Here is an 18746-nt window from a genome sequence, read left to right as displayed (position 1 = left end):
ACATCAGTTATAGAACTAGGAAGTCATGATTACCATCCAGGTAGCTTTTGCTCCAAAACTTAACTTGAATTTTTGTCCTTTGAAGAAAGAATTCAGAAAACCAATGCATACACTGGTCAATATTCTCAAAAATAATTCTACAACATAGTAGATCTTATTTATAAATCTCCATTTTTTTTTTATCAAAATAAACTCAGTAGTGTTTATGTTATCCAAAGTACACAAAACTTCTTTGGCTTGATCACTTTGTGTCATTGGGATAATTTCAGTGAGTTTCATTTCTAGATTGCAAACTTAATAGTACAGAATTGCTGTTAACTCTGTGCTTCATCATTCAAATACTTAGCTTTTCTTCATCCATTGACTTTTCAGTACATATTTATTAACCTCTTCATATGTAAAAGACACTGAATTGTGGGCAAAAAGACTAAGAAATTAAATAGAGTATTATTCTTCACTTAAAACAATAATTTATTTTAAAATGCATTTTTTAAAATTGTCCATGAGTTCATTGTATATCCTTTGGGTCTGGTTAATTTGGGTGCATGTTGTTTTTATTCATTTACAACTTTTATAGTAATCTTTTATTTAAAAGCAAAGGAAATACATGATGATAAATAAAAAAAGATATTTTCTTTGCATCTGTCTTAAAAAGCATGCAAGATGGTAGTTTAGCCTGAAACAGTTTCTTGAAAGAGGGAACACAAATTCAAGACTTGATGGTGAGCAGGAGCTTGCCAAGTTAGAGAACAGGATAGAAGGGAAGACTGGGCAGGATAACATAAGTACTTCAGGGTTTAGTAAAAGAGCAACAAAAGCAGAGAAGACGCAACCAGGATCACCTCAGCTAAAGGGATTAAATGTTTTAGAGTAACTATCAATTTGCTATGATGTTTCAATGTCAATAGATAAGAACGGATTCCTGGATGGCCACTCAGGTGCTGGAATATTAGCCAGAATATAAAGAGCTCAGATCTGTATGCAGAGGTTATTGAGAAGTTAAGGAAGCATGTAAAGAGGGGAAATACTGTGGTCAGATTTATATAAACTTAACTGATGTGTGCATGTGGTTGTGTGTATCAGTTAATTTCATGGGAAAGTAAGAAAAATAAAGAGCTGCTATAAGGTGTCTATGCTTCAGGAAGTACAATCTCTCTATGCCAAATAAAAACCTTTTACTTTTATAATATTTATGAGGAATAATTGTCAGAATTGGTGAGCAGGAGGCAGAAAAAGATGAAGAAATCAGGGAGTAGGTAAGATTTCTCTGTATGTCTAGGTGGCTGGAAAAAAAGTTTAGGGTTTATATAAAATACTTCAAATGTATTTGTCATAGTGGACTTTCTGTTATGTACTGCCCATCCAGAGAGTAAATACAGTAAATATGCAGAAAAACAAGGGGGAACAGTACAGATTGTGAGTTACTGGCATGTTCCATGGTTGGTGAAATTATGAACAGACAACACTAATGGAAAAGGAGGAAGTGAGATGAAACAGGTTAGCTACATCCAGTTATGTGACCTCTCTATTTTTTGATGCTATACATGCCTGTTATCAGCTTAGCCATTCTTCTTCAGTATTGACAACTAACTTTGATATGTAGCTCATTTACATTTTTTCCAATTGAATCTATAAGCTGTTACAGAAGGTTTATTTCATCTTTTTCAATCCGTTTTAGAGTCTTTCACCATCTTTTAACTTTAGAAATGTGAATATATATAGTGGTGACTATTTCTCTGCTATTTATTATTTAAAAATCTGTTTCAGGTGTCCAGTTTTATGATTAGCCATAAAAGCTACTTGTACTGATATTTCCACTGTTGTTCGTAATCTCATCAAGACTTCTATTTTTGCTGGGGGGGGGGGGTGGCGCACGCCTTTAATCCCAGCACTTGGGAGGCAAAGGCAGGCGGATCTCTGTGAGTTCGAGACCAGCCTGGTCTACAAGAGCTAGTTCCAGGACAGGCTCCAAAACCACAGAGAAACCCTGTCTCGAGAAACCACAAAAAAAACAAAAAAACAAAAAAACAAAAAAAAAACAAAAACAAAAAAAAAAAACACAATTTCTATTTTCTTCTGATCAAACTTCATCCTCTAATTCTTCATTTCACTCTTAATTACCCTCGTATTTTTTCCTGGTTATTCTAACTTTCACTGTTTCATCTGTTGCCTTGCCAATAACCTATCCATTGCTATGCCAGATTTATTTTTTTATTTTGTCTATTTAAAATCACCATTATTTTAATAATTCAATTCCCACAAAAGATTCTATGTCAATCCTGTTTGAGAAATAGGAACTGAAGGAAGAACTCAACAAGAGAGACTGCAGAATTCTCTACTTTGTGTTATGCTTCCTATGGGGAAATCAACCAAGATGTTGTGAGAAGAACCAAATGCCCCAGGCAGAGACAAGTGTAGAAAGGCTTACAAAGAGAAGCTGAGGATTATAGGCCTCCACTGACAACCAATATCTGCAATAATCCATGGCAGCCAACATGTAAGTGGAAACAACTTCTGAACTAAGTTGTCAGGAGCGGCTTAAGATACTAGAGAACAAAGACAAGCCTTTGCTTCAAAAATAAGGTTTGCTTTAATTTTATTTTCTTCAGCAATATTAACACAACTAAACAAAACCAGCTCATTACAATATTCAGGGTATGTATGCCACTACACTTCTGATTTTTCATTTGAATCATTCTAATGGCTACTGCCAGCTACCACAGAAAAGATTTATTTTGTCTTTTTCTTTTCTTCACTATCAACTACTATGTGGTCACTCAAGTTTCACTGGTACTATTTAATCAATACCACCAAATTCTTGATTGTCCATGGCTCTGTGTACTTACTCTCTACTTAGTTTTAAGTTAGTTATCACATGTCTTTCTTGTGTTCAGTACCTGTGTTGAATCTCCCTGATTGTCAATACTTGTTCTTCAAATTTCTACATTAGCAGTAGACTCAAAGAGATCATGCAAAAGTCATACTGTTCTGAATCAGGGGAATCATATAGATAATCAGAGATTTGTACAAAAAGAGGGTAGACTGGATATGGTTGACAAATTAAAGACATTCTTCTGGAAATAATAAAGTTGTAAGGTAACTTATATTGCTAAAGGTTATATATTAAAAGAAACCATTAATCATTATTGGTTTATATTAAGCAATTTCTTTGTACTAATAATGAATATTTGGAAGAAAGAAAATACATTTGAACAAAGAACACATCCTAACTTCTCTTATACATGTAAATACTTGAATAGTATTTTTTCTTGTTGTACGTAGTTTCATGCCAGTAAAGATATTTCTTAGGAAGTCAGACCTTGAGAGGAAAAACTGACCTTGAAGTACCCTGCAAATCTTACCACTGGCATTCAGCGATGCCTTTGCTGATGAAACTGAATTTACATCAAAAGACAAGAAGCCATTATTGCTGGAAGCCTGCTATGCCTAAGATCTACCAAAAGACAGTAGGAAATGTTATCTTCTGAGCACTGCTGTGAGGATTCATAAGAGCTTTTAGTGATGCTATATACAAAATCATTTTACTGAATATTCGAAACATCATTTCCCTTCCTTCATAACAGGAAAATGCACCCTTTCTCCTTACCTTGCTGAACAAAGGATCCATACACAAACCACATGGAGTTGTAGAGTGTAGTAGATGTCATTGATCCCATTTGCAATCGTGGGGGATTAAGCCAGTTCAAGAGGTAGACCAGTAGTCCCACAAGAAGAACCGTGCCAGCAATGCAGGCCCACAGAGATAGATCAAATGGTGCAAGACAGGCAAACATATCCACTGTTTTTTCTGCTCTTCGAAGTAAGACCCCCACTGAGTAGTCCATGTAACGTGTTGTAAAATCCACAACATTCTCTCTATCTGGAGTAATGGTTAAAGCAGAAATCCCGATGTCAGCTCTCTGAGAAATTGAAGGAGAGAAGAATACATTAATAGAGTGAAAACAATTTGGTTTGTGCCATTTCAGTTTGCCTTGAGGGAGAAAAAATGATGCCTCGGGCATCATCTTAAGTCTCTTTATATAAACTGAAAATACTAGAGACTCCTTAGAGACAAGCTTATGCGAATTTTGCATATATTATTGCATATAGTGCCCCACTGGAGTCAAACAAATTACCTAGTTCATATTGCCAGTGTATGTAGAATCAGTCAGGAATGCCTCAGACACAGATACTCCTCAATAAATTGTATGTTGTTTTCCTTAATTCATTTTATCAAAGCCATCATCAGCACACTAGCAAAGCAAAACTTATCCAAAGATTCCTAGCGAAATGTTTCCAAGTCATTCACAGTTTCTTAACATCAAGGCAGGTTCCTTAAAACTTGAATTGACATGATCTTTTGTTTCAATTTCTATGCGTAAAAATTATATTTTGGGCTCTAAACTTGTAAGGGCTGATTTGTAACATTATATATCCAAAGTCTACACCATGCTTTTGCTATATACTCTTTAGGGGTTGTCAATAAATAATTAATAACCATGGAGACAGATACTTTTTGAAATCATGATTCCCCTTCTCAGTGTGTTCCCTTAGGTCTCAGTGATAGCCATCACAGCAACACATACTATCCTACTTATCTAAGACACATTACAGAACTGCAGTAGAGCACTGAATAAGCAAATGACTTCACACTCAAGTTCTGGGGTATGAGAGTGCATACTTAAATAAATAAGCATCTTGTTGAAAATAATGATCGGTGGCAGCGATTAAAACAGTAGGAAGCCCTCTCCAGACGAATATAAATACCAATAAAATATATGTTGAACATTTTCTAGCTGTGTTTCTTTCTTTTTTATTGTTTTATGCAAGGAGACAGAAATTCGTTTATAGCTTTTAGGCACTGAGAAAAAGAGGGAGAGAAGAAAAGTAAGATGTCACAGAATTATAAGCAACTTCAATAAATCAATTTTCTGAAAGAATAAAGCTCTTAACATATTCTAGGTAAAGTAATGGTTGTGTACATAGATGTGTGTGTGTGTGTTTACTATCAGATGCATGTAAAGGTCAAAGGTAAAAGAACTTGTTGGAATCATTTCACACTTTCCACCATGTATGACTGCATGAATCAAACTGAGGTCATTAGACTTAGGGACAAGCACCTTTTCCTGTTGGTCCATCATGCTGGCCCAACACTGATGTATAATGAACACATCTAAATATATTAAATATGAGTCTCTATGGATTTTTAATCTATTTATATATGAGATTATTTTGTATGACTCAAATGTTAATAAATATGGAAATAGCTTGTACAGATTGGATATATAGAAAATTTCTAAATTTTCATGGAATTTCATCACTTGTGTATTCTATGCTTGGGAGAATGTTCACCCTCCCCAGGAAGGCAAATAATAATTATGATGACATTTCCATTTCAACTGACACATCTACACACACACACACACACACACACACACACACACACAGCTTACTTAACTATTTCTAAATTTTGATTCACTTTTCTTTTTTTTTTCCTTCCTTAATTTTTATTTTTTTTTATTTTATTTTTTTTTAATTTTTTTTTATTGCGAAAAGAAGAAAAAAAACATAAACAAAAAAAAAAAAAACAAGTTTCCACCTCCTCCCAGCCTCCCATTTCCCTTCCCCTCCTCCCACCCTTCTCCCCCTCCTCCCACCCTTCTCCCCCTCCCCCCACTCCTCTCCCCCCCCCCCTCCCTCTCCAGTCCACAGAGCAGTCCTGGTTCCCTGCCCTGTGGTAAGTCCTAGGTCCTCCCCCCTCCGTCCATATCTAGGAAGGTGAACATCCAAACTGGCTAGGCTCCCACAAAGCCAGCACATTAAGTAGGATCAAAACCCCCTGCCATTGTCCTTGGTGTCTCATCAGCCCTCATTGTTCGCCATGTTTTTATCCCATGAGAGTCCGGTTTTATCCCATGCTTTTTCGGTCACAGTCCAGCTGGCCTTGGTGAGCTCCCCGTAGATCAGCTCCACTGTCTCAGTGGGTGGATGATCTCTTGATTCACTTTTCTAAGGAGTTTCTCATTCCCCTTTTCAGATTCAGTGGTACAGCACATGTCCAGTGGATAACTGCCATTGTTCCTTATATTTATAAATGCTACACTATACAGAAAAAACTCAAAAAACCCCACTTATTCAGAATGAAAGTTTTAAAGATTCTAAATATCTAGAAACAGAATCAGAAATGATCAGTGACAATAATTCAGTCTTTACTAAGTCTTAACTTTCTTTATGTGTCAAGGTAGTCACCTCATTTATCTACTTTATACAATGGTTTTTCAGATATTCATCAATATGAAACCTTTGGTCTTTCCACACGATCCAGTGCCTCTCAGAAGATGATATCTATGGTGTCATATAGAGAGCATGGGAAATATAATATTGGAATTAGCACTGACTTCCAGTTCCACATCTCATGCTGATTCCATAGTCTGAACTACCTCCCTGGAACTGATTCAAGAGAAACCACATTTGGGCTCCTTGTAAGACAAGATTTCCATGTCTCTTTGATTAGGACAGTAATTGTATTTACACTAACAGTTGCCTACACACCTGACCTTTTGTAACTAGTTAGAAAAGTTATAATTTTCACATATTTGCATGAGTTTTATTAACATGTGACTCCTCTATTAGAATACAGCTTCAGACAGGAAGAAATGTGAATACACATATGCTCATACATACACACACACACACACACACACACAAACACACATACAAACACACATACACACACTCCTGGTGCCTACTACCTATTCTTTGACTTTTCTATAATCCTTTTGTTTGTCAACATTCCCAGTTAACAGGAGTTTAACCTTTACTTTTTCTCCTCCTTATCTTTTTCAGAAAGTCCAACAATGTACCCCAGAGAAACAAAAAACTCTTTTTCCTCTCTCTGTCAAGTGTTGGATGTTAAATGTTAGGCTTACAGGCATGTAGTATCTCATCAAGTTAGAAGAGTATTTTAAAGAATCAAAAGAAAAAGACAAACTAAAATTTGACAGGGTTTTATAGCAATGATAAATGACTAGTGTCTTGAATAATTAATCAGATATTTGAAATGTGTTTCTTGGTTTGCCAGTATTTATGTTTTTATAGTTTTTCTATCATCACTTAGCATCTCTTTTAGTAGATTTAACGTATGATGAAATGTTATTATGGCTAACATTTAATATTAAATGATTACCCAAATTTTGATTAAGAATAGCATTAAAGTTATATTATAAACAAATATATTCTCAAAACTATCCTAATTAATTACATAGTTAAAGCACTTTTTTTGAAAGGAGATTCAAGAGTTTACATTCTTTCAAGTCATGAAAATTGGATGATGAGCAGCATACAGAACATGGGGAATGACTAAAAAGAAACTCAACTGAGAATTTTAGAAGATTAAAATTTGGAGACTTTGAAAACCATTTCTTCCAAACTTAATCAGATGTAAATTCTCACAGCAAAAAGTCATCAACTAGTTTGTTCTTCAATGTGATTCTGCAAACATGAATAACTGGCATGTAGTCAGGGCTTACTTGACATCAAGAAACATATCCTATGTTCTACATGTATGTTTTGATATTTCAATTTTTCAAAGTGACATTGCAGGAGCTAGAGATATACCTCAGTTATAAAAGTCCTTGAAACAGAAGCTAGAGAACTTGAGTTTAGTCATCAGAACTCATGAGAAACAAAGAAAGCAGACAAACAAAACACAGGCAAGGAACTGTGTAATTAGAGTCCGAGCCTGCTAAGTGGAGACATGCAGATTCCTTGGTCTTGTTGTATATCCAGTTTGAGCTATTTGGTGAGCTCTAGGCCAGTGAATGGATTGTTCTATAAAACAAGGACATAAAACTCCCTAGAAGTTACACCTTAAGTTCTGGTCTCCATGAAAATACATGCGTAAGCATTCACATACTGCATGTGCATCCATATGCACATGGATAAATCTGGAGTCCAGATAACTCTATTTGGTAGGATATTAGGCTACCGATCAAATATGATTTGCAAGTACCTTTGATTTAGAGCCCATAAAAACAAAAGTTTCTCCTAAGTCCTTTTCAATTGGCTGTGAAGGCTTGTATTGACACTTTAGTTCATTTATGTCCTTCACATGTCTTCAATGTTTAAAGTGTTTATCTGTCCTCCCTTATATCAGCTTTTGAGAGTTTAGAAAGCAGGGCCTTCATTCTTCTGTCACAGCAGGAAGGATGTATCTCTCACAGGTGCCATCACTACAACCAAATACCTCTTCAGCTGCCTCCACCATGACACTTCATTACCCAAAAATGTAGGTGTACTTTTCAATCAACTACCAATATTCTTTATATATTATTATCCAATCAGGTTCTCACACAGTTTTTAGGTACTCTGAAACAGGCATTATTGAACTGAAAATCAGTGAGTAATCAGATATACATCCTCTTATGAATAGTTAACAGTACAAAAAGAAGATAATTAACTATTTCTACCATCTACAGCATATCTGTTATTTTATCTGAGAATAAAATCATACTCATTTCTCTATAAAATGAACACATATCCCGTAAAATTTGGAAAATGCCAGATTCAAATCATAGAACATTCTTCTCTTTCATAAATGAAATTTATAGAAACTCATTTATTACCTGAAAGGAATACATGCACTTCCCCAGACACCACTTATCCTGATAAGGAATTTGAACTCTTCCAAACAGCCAGTTACAAGTTTCAATCTTACTGCTTCCCCCCAAACGTTGCTGTGGCAGCTTAATTTCCCTAACCTCGTAAATGCTCCCAATCTTTTTATAATAAAGAGCTGCTGTATTGGAATTTCTCAGAGACTGTGTCACTGCCTCTCCATTTTCTCACCCTGATTCCCTGCTCTGGGGGAAGGGGGACCACACAAAAGGCAGCAGCAACCAGCTGGAAACAACCGCTTGGGGAGAGAGGGAGTTATGAAGAAAGAAGAGGGGAGGGAAGGGACAAACATATTTGCCGCTTGATGTGTGACTGGGCCGGTGCTCATTCTTGGACCCTTTCAGGTTAGTCATTTTGTAGCCAGGGGAGTAGTACAAGAGGAGACTTCATTTTGAATTTATTATGTAAAATTATTTATTATAATCTTATTACATGATTGATGCTAAGTAATATATGTGTGTAACAATACTGTTAATCAGATTTCAACTTCCAATATACCTTTCCAAAGAATATAGGCTGTGAATCATTACCTACATGAACTTAGAAAGGCACATAATGGTGCTCGCTTCGGCAGCACATATACTAAAATTGGAACGATACAGAGAAGATTAGCATGGCCCCTGCGCAAGGATGACACGCAAATTCGTGAAGCGTTCCATATTTTTGCACGGAACCACAATTCTTAGTTAAGGGAGCCACTTTAGGGTGGGCAAGAGACTTGACCCTAGAGGGGCTCCCTAGTGCCCAAGATGAGGTTCCCAGTTAGTTCCTTGGGCAGCTGAGGATTGGGAACCTGAAATGACCCTATCCTAGAGCAATACTGACGAATATCTTGCATATCATCATAGAATCTTCATCTGGTGATGGATAGAGATAGAGACAGAGACCCACACAGGAGCACTGGACTGAGCTCCCAAGGTCCCAAGGAGGAGCAGAAGGAGGGAGAACATGAGCAAAGAATTCGGGACCACGAGGCGTGCATCCACCCACTGAGACAGTGGAGCTGATCTACGGGGAGCTCACCAAGGCCAGCTGGACTGTGACCGAAAAAGCATGGGATAAAACCGGACTCTCTGAACATGGCGAACAATGAGGGCTGATGAGACACCAAGGACAATGGCAGGGGGTTTTGATCCTACTTAATGTGCTGGCTTTGTGGGAGCCTAGCCAGTTTGGATGTTCACCTTCCTAGATATTGACGGAGGGGGGAGGACCTAGGACTTAACACAGGGCAGGGAACCAGGACTGCTCTGTGGACTGGAGAGGGAGGGGGAGAGGAGTGGGGGGAGGGGGAGAAGGGTGGGAGGAGGGGAAGAAGGGTGGGAGGAGGGGGAGAATTGTGGGAGGAGGGGAAGGGAAATGGGAGGCTGGGAGGAGGTGGAAACTTGTTTTTTGTTTATGTTTTTTTTTCTTCTTTTCGCAATAAAAAAAAAAAGAAAGTCACATAATGGAGGAAATGGGTCAAATTATGGAATGAATCCTGTTATTAATTTTCTCAAAGTCAGGATTTTATGTAGTTATTTGAAAGACAAATAGACATGTTTAATATCACATTGTTACAGATTAATTTTAAATTAAAATGCTTAACATACTTAGCATTAATTTTCAAATATATTTCTGGAATGAATAAATTTCTAGGCTGAACCAATGGAAGTGTTGTTAAAGTAATTTTTATTCTGACACTAAGTCCTGTTTAATAATATTAAAATATATTTCCTCTCACATTTATATGCAAGGCATTTGTGAACTCATTGAAAGTACAGAATTAATACGGTTAAAGTTAGTACATGGGAAGGCAATTAGCTTAATTTTGAAGTGCTGCGGATAAATAGGTCCTATCTTGTTAATGCAGCTATTAGTATCATTTAACACTTACATAGTACTCACTACCAGTTTTCAATTATCATTTCAATTTACCATCACAAACACTATAAGGGTTACACTATTAATGCCTCAATCTTGCAAGTAACAAAAGTGAATCAGATTAAGTCATTTACCTAATGTTACAAAGAAGAATCAGGAGGTGCCCACCAAGGTAGGCCATCTCCATGACAGTGTAATGCCCACTAGCCTTTCTGTCTCTACCCAGACAGTAGCTTACTGCTGCAGAACTGCGGGTGAACAGTTTTCTTTCATCATATAGATTCAAACTCTCACTGTAAGATTGTTGCATGAGATCCAGTCATTTACTGACATTCCAGACAGGAAAAAAAAAAAAAAAAAGAGGAGGATCAAAATGAGAAAGAGTCTCTTTATGAATAAAATGGCCTAGAGGCTTGCTGGGGAATGCATGTTTTGGGCAGGCTATCTGGCAGTCATTCACAAATTAAGGATAAAACTCATACTGAAGGACAGCAGTAGTCTTTCATTGCATTTCTTCACATGGAATTATTGCTTTAAGATCAATCTAAGTAATACAAGTTCCTGCAGACTTCTACTTTTATATATACATACGTATGTATGCCTTTTTCCCTTTCTTCCATAAATATGGTCTATGTGAGCAACAAAAATATGGTCAATACCAGACTCTGGTCTTTGTAAAGATGGCTGAGTTTTAAGCATTCACTGTTTTTATTCTTAATCTTTCATCATGTAGAAGGATAGCACATAAATATTCAAAAGGTATCTGTTGATTATGAAGGTGCTCTGATTGATTTAATCATTTTCTCCTTGAAGCATTTTTAGAATATTTCACTTTCCATGTGCTTATTATGATCAATAGACATTTGGTAACGTTAGCGTACCTACACATCTAAATATCAATTTTTTTTTTGTTTTTTCAATACATGTTCTGTCTGTGAAACCATGATAGTAACAAGAACATTAGTACTACTTGCTTTTTTTTGGTGTTCTTAATCTACCTGAAGCATTCAGTCTCAAGAATATGACTTTCAGGCTTCCAGCTCCCTTCAGCATGCATCATGCCTGTTCTAACATACTATGTCATTTAAAGACCTCAGAAGAGTTTAATTTTCACTAGTGTTCATATCAGTTTTTCTCTTCTAGCCTAAATTCACATACTGAAAAATACATGTGTCCAATTTTAAATGTCTTTTACCTGGTTAATACACCCATTCCCTCAGTTGACAGCAAGTCATCCTTTTCTCTGTCTTCCAGTACCTCCCACAGGATGCTTATCTCACAATATCTATTTCTTGTTCTCAATGATAATAATAACTTTTAGAAGCCGGAACAATATTTATATAATCATGTGTTTCACATTATTGCCCACAGTATAGTTCTAAAGAAAACTTCTTGAATTCTTACTCTTTGCAGTTGGTAGAAATTGATATGTTGATAAAAAACTGAAATTTCATAAAAATTTGGCAGGAAGAGAATAAAGTCTTTCCCCTTAGCAAGAAATTACAGGCTTATGATTTTTCTGTAATAAAATGTCAGCTAGGACCTTGTCTTTAGTATGCTAAGATCAAATAAGCTCACATATCTGGGACTCCATTCAACATGGGCTAGTCATACAACAATTCAACACTCAAGGTCAAATCTGAAATTCTGAGAGGCAAATTGTCTGCCTGAGTGGAGAGGTGAACAATGAGTTGGATTGACCATGTTGTGGTTATTCATAAATTTCATCATCTTTATTGCATTGGAGTTTCTACATTACCTCTTTATAGTAATTATTTCCCCAATATTTACTCATTCTTCTATTCATTATTTGGTATTTGTGTCCATTGAATTATTACTATTATTTGTCTTCGCTTGATTTATCTCTGGGGGGCTAAACTCTGACTGAGAAAATAGGAAACATTTACAGACACCATTCTGTCTAAAATAGTCACTGAAGGAAAAGGCAATGGCGTTGTCAGGGTTATCAGGCAATGGAAGTCTTTTTTAAAAAAATAATGATGGATTGTTGACAGTGGCAGAGTACGGACAAGCGATTTAAGATTTGCAGTCAAATGCTGATCGTTGATGCATCATGTGTGAGGTACGGAAGAAAGGAGAGAATGCAAAGAAGTCATAAAGTTTGAATAAAGAAACTTGAAGACTGAATTTGTCATATACTGTAATGATGTAATAGGTAAGTGTTGGAGGCAGACCAGCTTAGAGGAAAAAACTGTATATTCAGCTTGGAACATGCAGTGTTTGAAGTTGCCATTAGACGCAACATAGGAAAGGCTGAATGAGTATTTGGTGATGCAAATCTGTAGTTTAAGTGATGGACTTGAGTGATGAAACACATTTACAAGTGGTCTACTTGTGAATGATAATGAAATCCACTTGACCAATTGAGTTTATGAGAAATGGGATGCACAGAAAGAAAATGTGAAGTTTATGCTGTAGCCTCCCCCTCCTTTCTTTTTCTCCCCATTTTCTACCTTGCGCTTTGATTCTTGGAGAACAAGAACTCTGTCTTGCATCCTAAACATTCCTCAGAGTTCCAGTAACATTTTGGGTCTCAATAAATACATACTAAATTGTAAGCAAGAAGAATACTCCACATTATTTATATACTACCGTATTTCAGGCATTATGTGATAGCATTACAAGCATCTTAAAGAATAACATCAATTTTTTAGTCGTCAAGAGATACTGCTGCAACTCCAAGAAAGAGATCATCAGAAATCACTCCTTTGTTTAGCAGATATGTTCTGTTTTCTGGTGGGTCATCTCAAAGCTACTTGCAGACAGAGTGTGCAAAAGCAATTTCTGCCTGAAGTGATTGCATTGCACACCTGCATTTCAATTAAATTTACACCAAGAGCAAGGAATGAGATTGAGTGGATTTTTGTTTTAATTACAGTGAAAACTTCAAAAACTACAATTTTCTTGGGTCCCTTCTATGTATGTTGCATTCTGTACAGAGGAAGAAAATGTAATTCCTCATAAGTGAGAAGAGAAAGAGCTCCCAGAGGCTGTCTGTGAATTGAAGCAAGTGATTTAGGTCACTCCCCAGTCATCACACGCCACATCTGGTAAGGTAGAAAATATCTGAGCAGTCCACTTAAATGACACCACTGTGCATCTGGAGCCTCTGCAGTCAGCATGGGTCACTGCCTACCTTGACACAGTGCAGTCTTGGTCATTTTGTATTTGTATTTAAGGTGTGAAATACACTAAAAGCCTATTATTATTGAATTCGTTGTAGTTGTTTTTCTGTTTTCTTTGTCTAACAGTTCTGGATGTCCTGAGAGTTGCTCTGTAGCCCAGGCTGTCCTTGAACTCACAGGGATCACTTGCCTCTGCTTCCACAGAGATGGGATTAAAGGTGTGCATCCCCACTGCCTAGCTGAATGATCAAATCTTAAATCTCAACATTCCTGAGACTCAGAACCACAGACGACAGAAGTGTCATGATGGAAGGAAGAGTTAATCTCAACTGTCATTCAAGAAATGGCTCTGTACCAAACATTCATTCTGAAAATTGGCGTGCAAAACCTAACAAAATTTCCTCAGAAGGGGTCTGTACACTGACTGTTGTAAAGAGAAGAAATATTTCAAAGTTTCCCATGCCAGTGTTTATGTTTCTCTTCATACTTAAGATCCAAAGAAAGAAGCTATGAAGTTTCTATTACATGAGTGACATTCCTGAGCAACAATGCTCTGTGCCAATTCCACAGGAGGCACATTTCTGCATGGTTGTAATTTCCACCATCACGTCAGCTGTGGCTTTCATCGAGCTTATACCCTAAGGAAAGATTGCCGAGCATACTAAACCCTGTATCTTCCAACTGCGTTTCCCGAATCACAGAAAACATCACAGTCGGAATGTCTTTTAAAATGTATGTTGACTATCGTCACTCACAAGTGTATTCTTCTATGTGCTTGAAGTCATCTTATTCATTCAGTTCTCCCAGATCCCTGGCCAGAGACAGATGAAAGCTGAGCTAATGGATGGCATTTCAATAGCCAACAGCAGATGTCAGGATTTATACATCCCCAGTTATAGGGTTTTCTCATCTGAGCTCTGGTCTTTATATCACCCTGACTTTGACGGACGCAGTAGTCTGCTAATTTATAACCTTTCACCTACCAAATCTTTTCAGTTCCATACATAGTTTCCCAGGGTTTTGCTTGTCCTTGCCTGTAAGCTGTCTTTCAAACCAGAGCCATCCCTAGACAGCATCACACCCTCTGGCAGGCACCCAGTTTGTGGTCTTTAGCTTCAAGTCTTATTACCAGCATCTATCGATGCTTGCCATCTATTACATCATGTGCTTAATGATTCGAGTCCTTTATCTGATTAAACTGCTCCTTGAGGTTTGTAATGTGTGCCAATTAAATATCACCTGCAAATTCAGAAAGTTGTTCCTGTGACAATCCGCTAAGGGATTTGCTTCTATCTCATTTATTCTTTCAGAGATCTTGCCTCATCCTTTGTGTTCATTAGCGTTAAAACCTTTTTATCAACAAATATTTAGGGAAATGTTTAGTCTTTTCCTTCCACACACAGGGTATGTGCTCTGCTATGATTATGTTTAAGCTCTATAGGTATCCAGGACAGATGTCAGACATTTAACATACAGATTGGCAAAATCCCTTACCACATATACTGTCTGAACTCCTTTCAGGTCTCCATCTGGTATACTCTGGGAAACTCAGTTAGCCCATTATTATCTGTTTAGCCTAATTTAAAAACTAATCCCTCAACTGCTCATCTCCTGTGACCCGGCAAGTCTTCCAGTAGAGGAATTGGGACACCAACCCAACCTTTGATCTACAGTCTGTCCAGTTTATGGTATAAGAGGTGACACTGATTGTGGGAGTGGCCAAGCGATGACTGGTCTAGCCTTAGACCCATGCCATAAGAGTGTGCCTACCCCCAACACTGCCTAGAACACCAGGACCCAGAGGCTGGATGGCCCAGAAATGTAGGGTAGACCCAGACACAATTAGAGGGGAAAATGTCAATGTAATGATGCTTAACAATATTCTGCTATACTCATATATAGGTGCTTTGATGGAGGAAGGTCATTGGCTAATAAAGGAACTGCCTTGGCCCATTTTATTGGTTAGAAGATAGGTGGGAGGTGGAAACAGAACAGAATGCTGGGAGGAAGAGGAAGTGAGCTCAGAGACTCCACAGCTCTCCTCTCGGGAGCAGACGCCTCAGAGAGATGCCATGCTCTGCTCTCCCGGGCAGACGCACGCGATGAAGCAAGCCGCCAGGTTAGACATGCTGAACCTTTCCCAGTAAGACCAGTGCTCACAGATTATTAGAGATGGGTTGATCGGGATGTGAGAATTAGCCTGTAAGGGCTAGAGCTAAAGGGCCAAGCAGTGATTAAAAGAATACAGTGTCCGTGTAATTATGTCGGGGCATAAGCTAGCCGAGCAGGCGGCTGGGGTTTTGGGGATGCCGCCCCGCCGCCCTTATTACTACAGTGCTTTGTTCAATACTTAGCAAAGAGGCTTCATTCAGCAACTAAAAGAAACAGATGGATGCACCCCTTGCGGTTCTGAGTTCCTTGCTCGTGCTCTCTCTCTGAGAATTCAAGAACAGTGGCAATGGGTTTCTGATCCTACTGCACGCACTGGCTTTGTGGGAGCCTAGGCAGTTTGGATGCTCAACTTACTAGACCTGGATGGAGGTGGGGGTTCCTTGGACTTCCCACAGGACAGGGAACCCTGATTGTTTTTCGGGCTGAGGAGGGAGGGGACTTAATTGGGGGAGGGGGAGGGGAATGGGGGGCGGTGGCGGGGAAGAGACAGAAATCTTTAATAAATAAATAATTTTTTTTTTTTAAAAAGGAGAAACAGATGGAGAGATGCACAGCCAAACATTAAGTGGAGCTTGGGGGTTACTATGGAAAAGATGGAGGAAGGACTGTAGGAGTCAGGGGGTTCAAGGACATCTCAAGTATTCCAACAGAACCCACAAACTAAGGGTCGTAGGGGCCCACAGAAACTAAACAGACAACCAGGGAACCTGCACCAGACTGACATAGGCTCTTTGCATATATGTGACAGTTTGTATAGCTTGGTCTTCTTGTGGAACACCTAACAGTGGGAACAGAGCTGTTTGTGACTCCTTTACTGACTTTTGGGACCCTATTCCTCATACTTTTTCATCTTTCCCAGCCCTAACGCAAGGCAAGGTACTTAGTCTTACTACAACTTGATATGCCATGCTTTGTCAATATCAATAGGTGGTCTGCCCTTTCCTGAGGAGTAGATGTGGATAGAGAGGCAGAAGGGGGGTGGGGGAGAGACAGAGACTGGGAGGAAAGAAGGGAGAGTAAACTGTGAAAGAAAGAATGGATAAAAAATAAAGAATTAACATCTTAGTCACTGTTTGACTTAAGATATCTATGTGGAATTCTTCCCTTTAAAATGTCTGGTCCTATTCCTTCTTCTAAAACATTTTGTTTGCAAATCTACATCACACTTCAGAAGGTCCATCAGCATCCATTGCTCGGCAGTCATGTGCAGGTGAGAAATGGGTACAGATTCTGTTTTGGTGACTAACAAAATATTGGGGACTAAAGATTATTTTCAAGGATTCTGTGTGGTCTGGAAAAGACAAGGGAGAATGTAGAGATGTATGTGCTCACCTTCCACACAGAAACCTCTGGCTTCCTTCCAGATGCTAATTCTTCCTAAAACTCAGAAATTATGGGCATTCTGCCACCACCAACTGGACTTCCTCGGAAACTGTGATGAGAAGGAGGTTGTTTGTTGTGCCTCCCTGCAGATTAGCCTGGTTTTGAGGATTGTCAACCTCATCTATGCCAAGAGCCATTAGAGCCCTCTCTTCCTGTGCAGATGTGGGGGAGAGGGACACATCAGCTTGCTGTTGTTCTCTGAGCTATCCCTCACACACAAATTTATTTTTTTTTCTACTCTTTATCTAACCCAGTAGCAGAAATAATTCCACTTTGCTCAGAGTGGAATAACTTGAAGGCTAGAATAATAACTCAGGTCATGATCTCCCTTTAACCCCACACTTCTGATTGTGTTTTCATAGGCTCCTTTTAGTCCTAGACATTACCTGTTTGTGTTCTAGATGTCCATCAACAACCCACTCCTAGACAGTCCCACTGGGGTGCTCCTCAGGCACAAGGGAGTCACAGTGTCTACAGACAAAGATTGTCTCTTGCATGTGCTTTCCCAGCGTGTTACTATTTTGAGTCCTTGTTTGCTGTTATGCTGCCACTGGCACATTTCCTCTACTTGCAAGCATGCTTCATTCCTTTTATTTCCTTTGAGTTTTCAAGTTCTAAGAATTGTATCTTAGCATTCTAACCAATTTTCCCCAAATCAGTCTTTCTGCTTAGTTGTTGCAGTCATTTTATTAAAGATATCCCATTATTTCTAAATATGTTATTTTTTAAATTTAACATTTTTATCTTCATTCCAGTGCTATCCCAGGCCTACCTAAGCTATCTTTTAGAGTTCTGAATTAGATCATACCTTTCTTATATGTAAAAGCTTTGTGTAACTTTTACCAGCCAAATATTGAAGTCTGAAATTTTGAATATGACAAATCCATTTTATAACTATCGTCGCTGTTGCCTTTTACACTCCTGATCATTTTGAAGACCTAGCGCAAATATTCCTGTTCCATGAAATCCTTTTCTCTTTCCAAGCAGGAGCTCCTCTCTGGTCTGCATGTTGCCATGGCACCCTATGCCTTTGTCACACTGTGTTTTTGTTGTTTATTCATACTTTTTCTTTCTTCATGTAGTCTATGGAATACCTAAAATTAAGAATAATATCTGACATTTACTTTTATGATGGCATTCACCATGCCCAGAATATAACATGCGTTCAGAAATGTGTACAAATGAATGAGTATAAATATAGGGCACTCTGATGTACTTGGCATAGAAAGTAGACACAGTCTCAGCCTTCTGCCTTCCAGAAGAAAGACTATGGAAATAAGATCTCTATATCTAAATATATTTCTGCATATATGCACACACACACATATATATATTTATATCTTGTAAATCATCATTTTCTTTCCTTTCTTAAAAGTCAAATGCTTGTACCCATCTTACATTTTATCATACTTTATATAGATATCATTCAGTTTCAGCTTGCGCAAACTGCTCTTAGTTTTCTTCCTAAATTATCAGCCCCAGCAACAGATTTTGTCTTGTGAGCAT

At 38.0% G+C, this 18746-nt stretch overlaps 1 protein-coding gene and 1 non-coding gene across 6 annotated transcripts in view; one reads left to right on the top strand and one right to left on the bottom strand.

The window, feature by feature from the left end:
- Window positions 1–18746, bottom strand: part of Grid2 (glutamate ionotropic receptor delta type subunit 2) — a 1406062-nt gene that overhangs the window by 309985 nt on the left and 1077331 nt on the right. For all 5 annotated transcript variants that reach the window (XM_041638370.1, XM_041638390.1, XM_041638352.1 and 2 more), the window contains one exon: window positions 3608–3920. In XM_041638370.1, the coding sequence (XP_041494304.1) occupies window positions 3608–3920 (313 nt within the window). The remainder of the gene's footprint in view (window positions 1–3607; window positions 3921–18746) is intronic.
- On the top strand, window positions 9235–9341 carry LOC121443715. Its single transcript, XR_005973692.1, has one exon. It is a non-coding gene; the product is annotated as a U6 spliceosomal RNA (small nuclear RNA).

Source organism: Microtus oregoni, unplaced genomic scaffold (genome assembly GCF_018167655.1).
Source record: "Microtus oregoni isolate MIOR12 unplaced genomic scaffold, Mior012 000002F_ref0000024, whole genome shotgun sequence".
NCBI classification, from domain to species: Eukaryota; Metazoa; Chordata; class Mammalia; order Rodentia; family Cricetidae; genus Microtus; species Microtus oregoni.
Note: the sequence above shows the minus strand (reverse complement) of the source record. Positions and strands in the feature narration are given on the sequence as shown.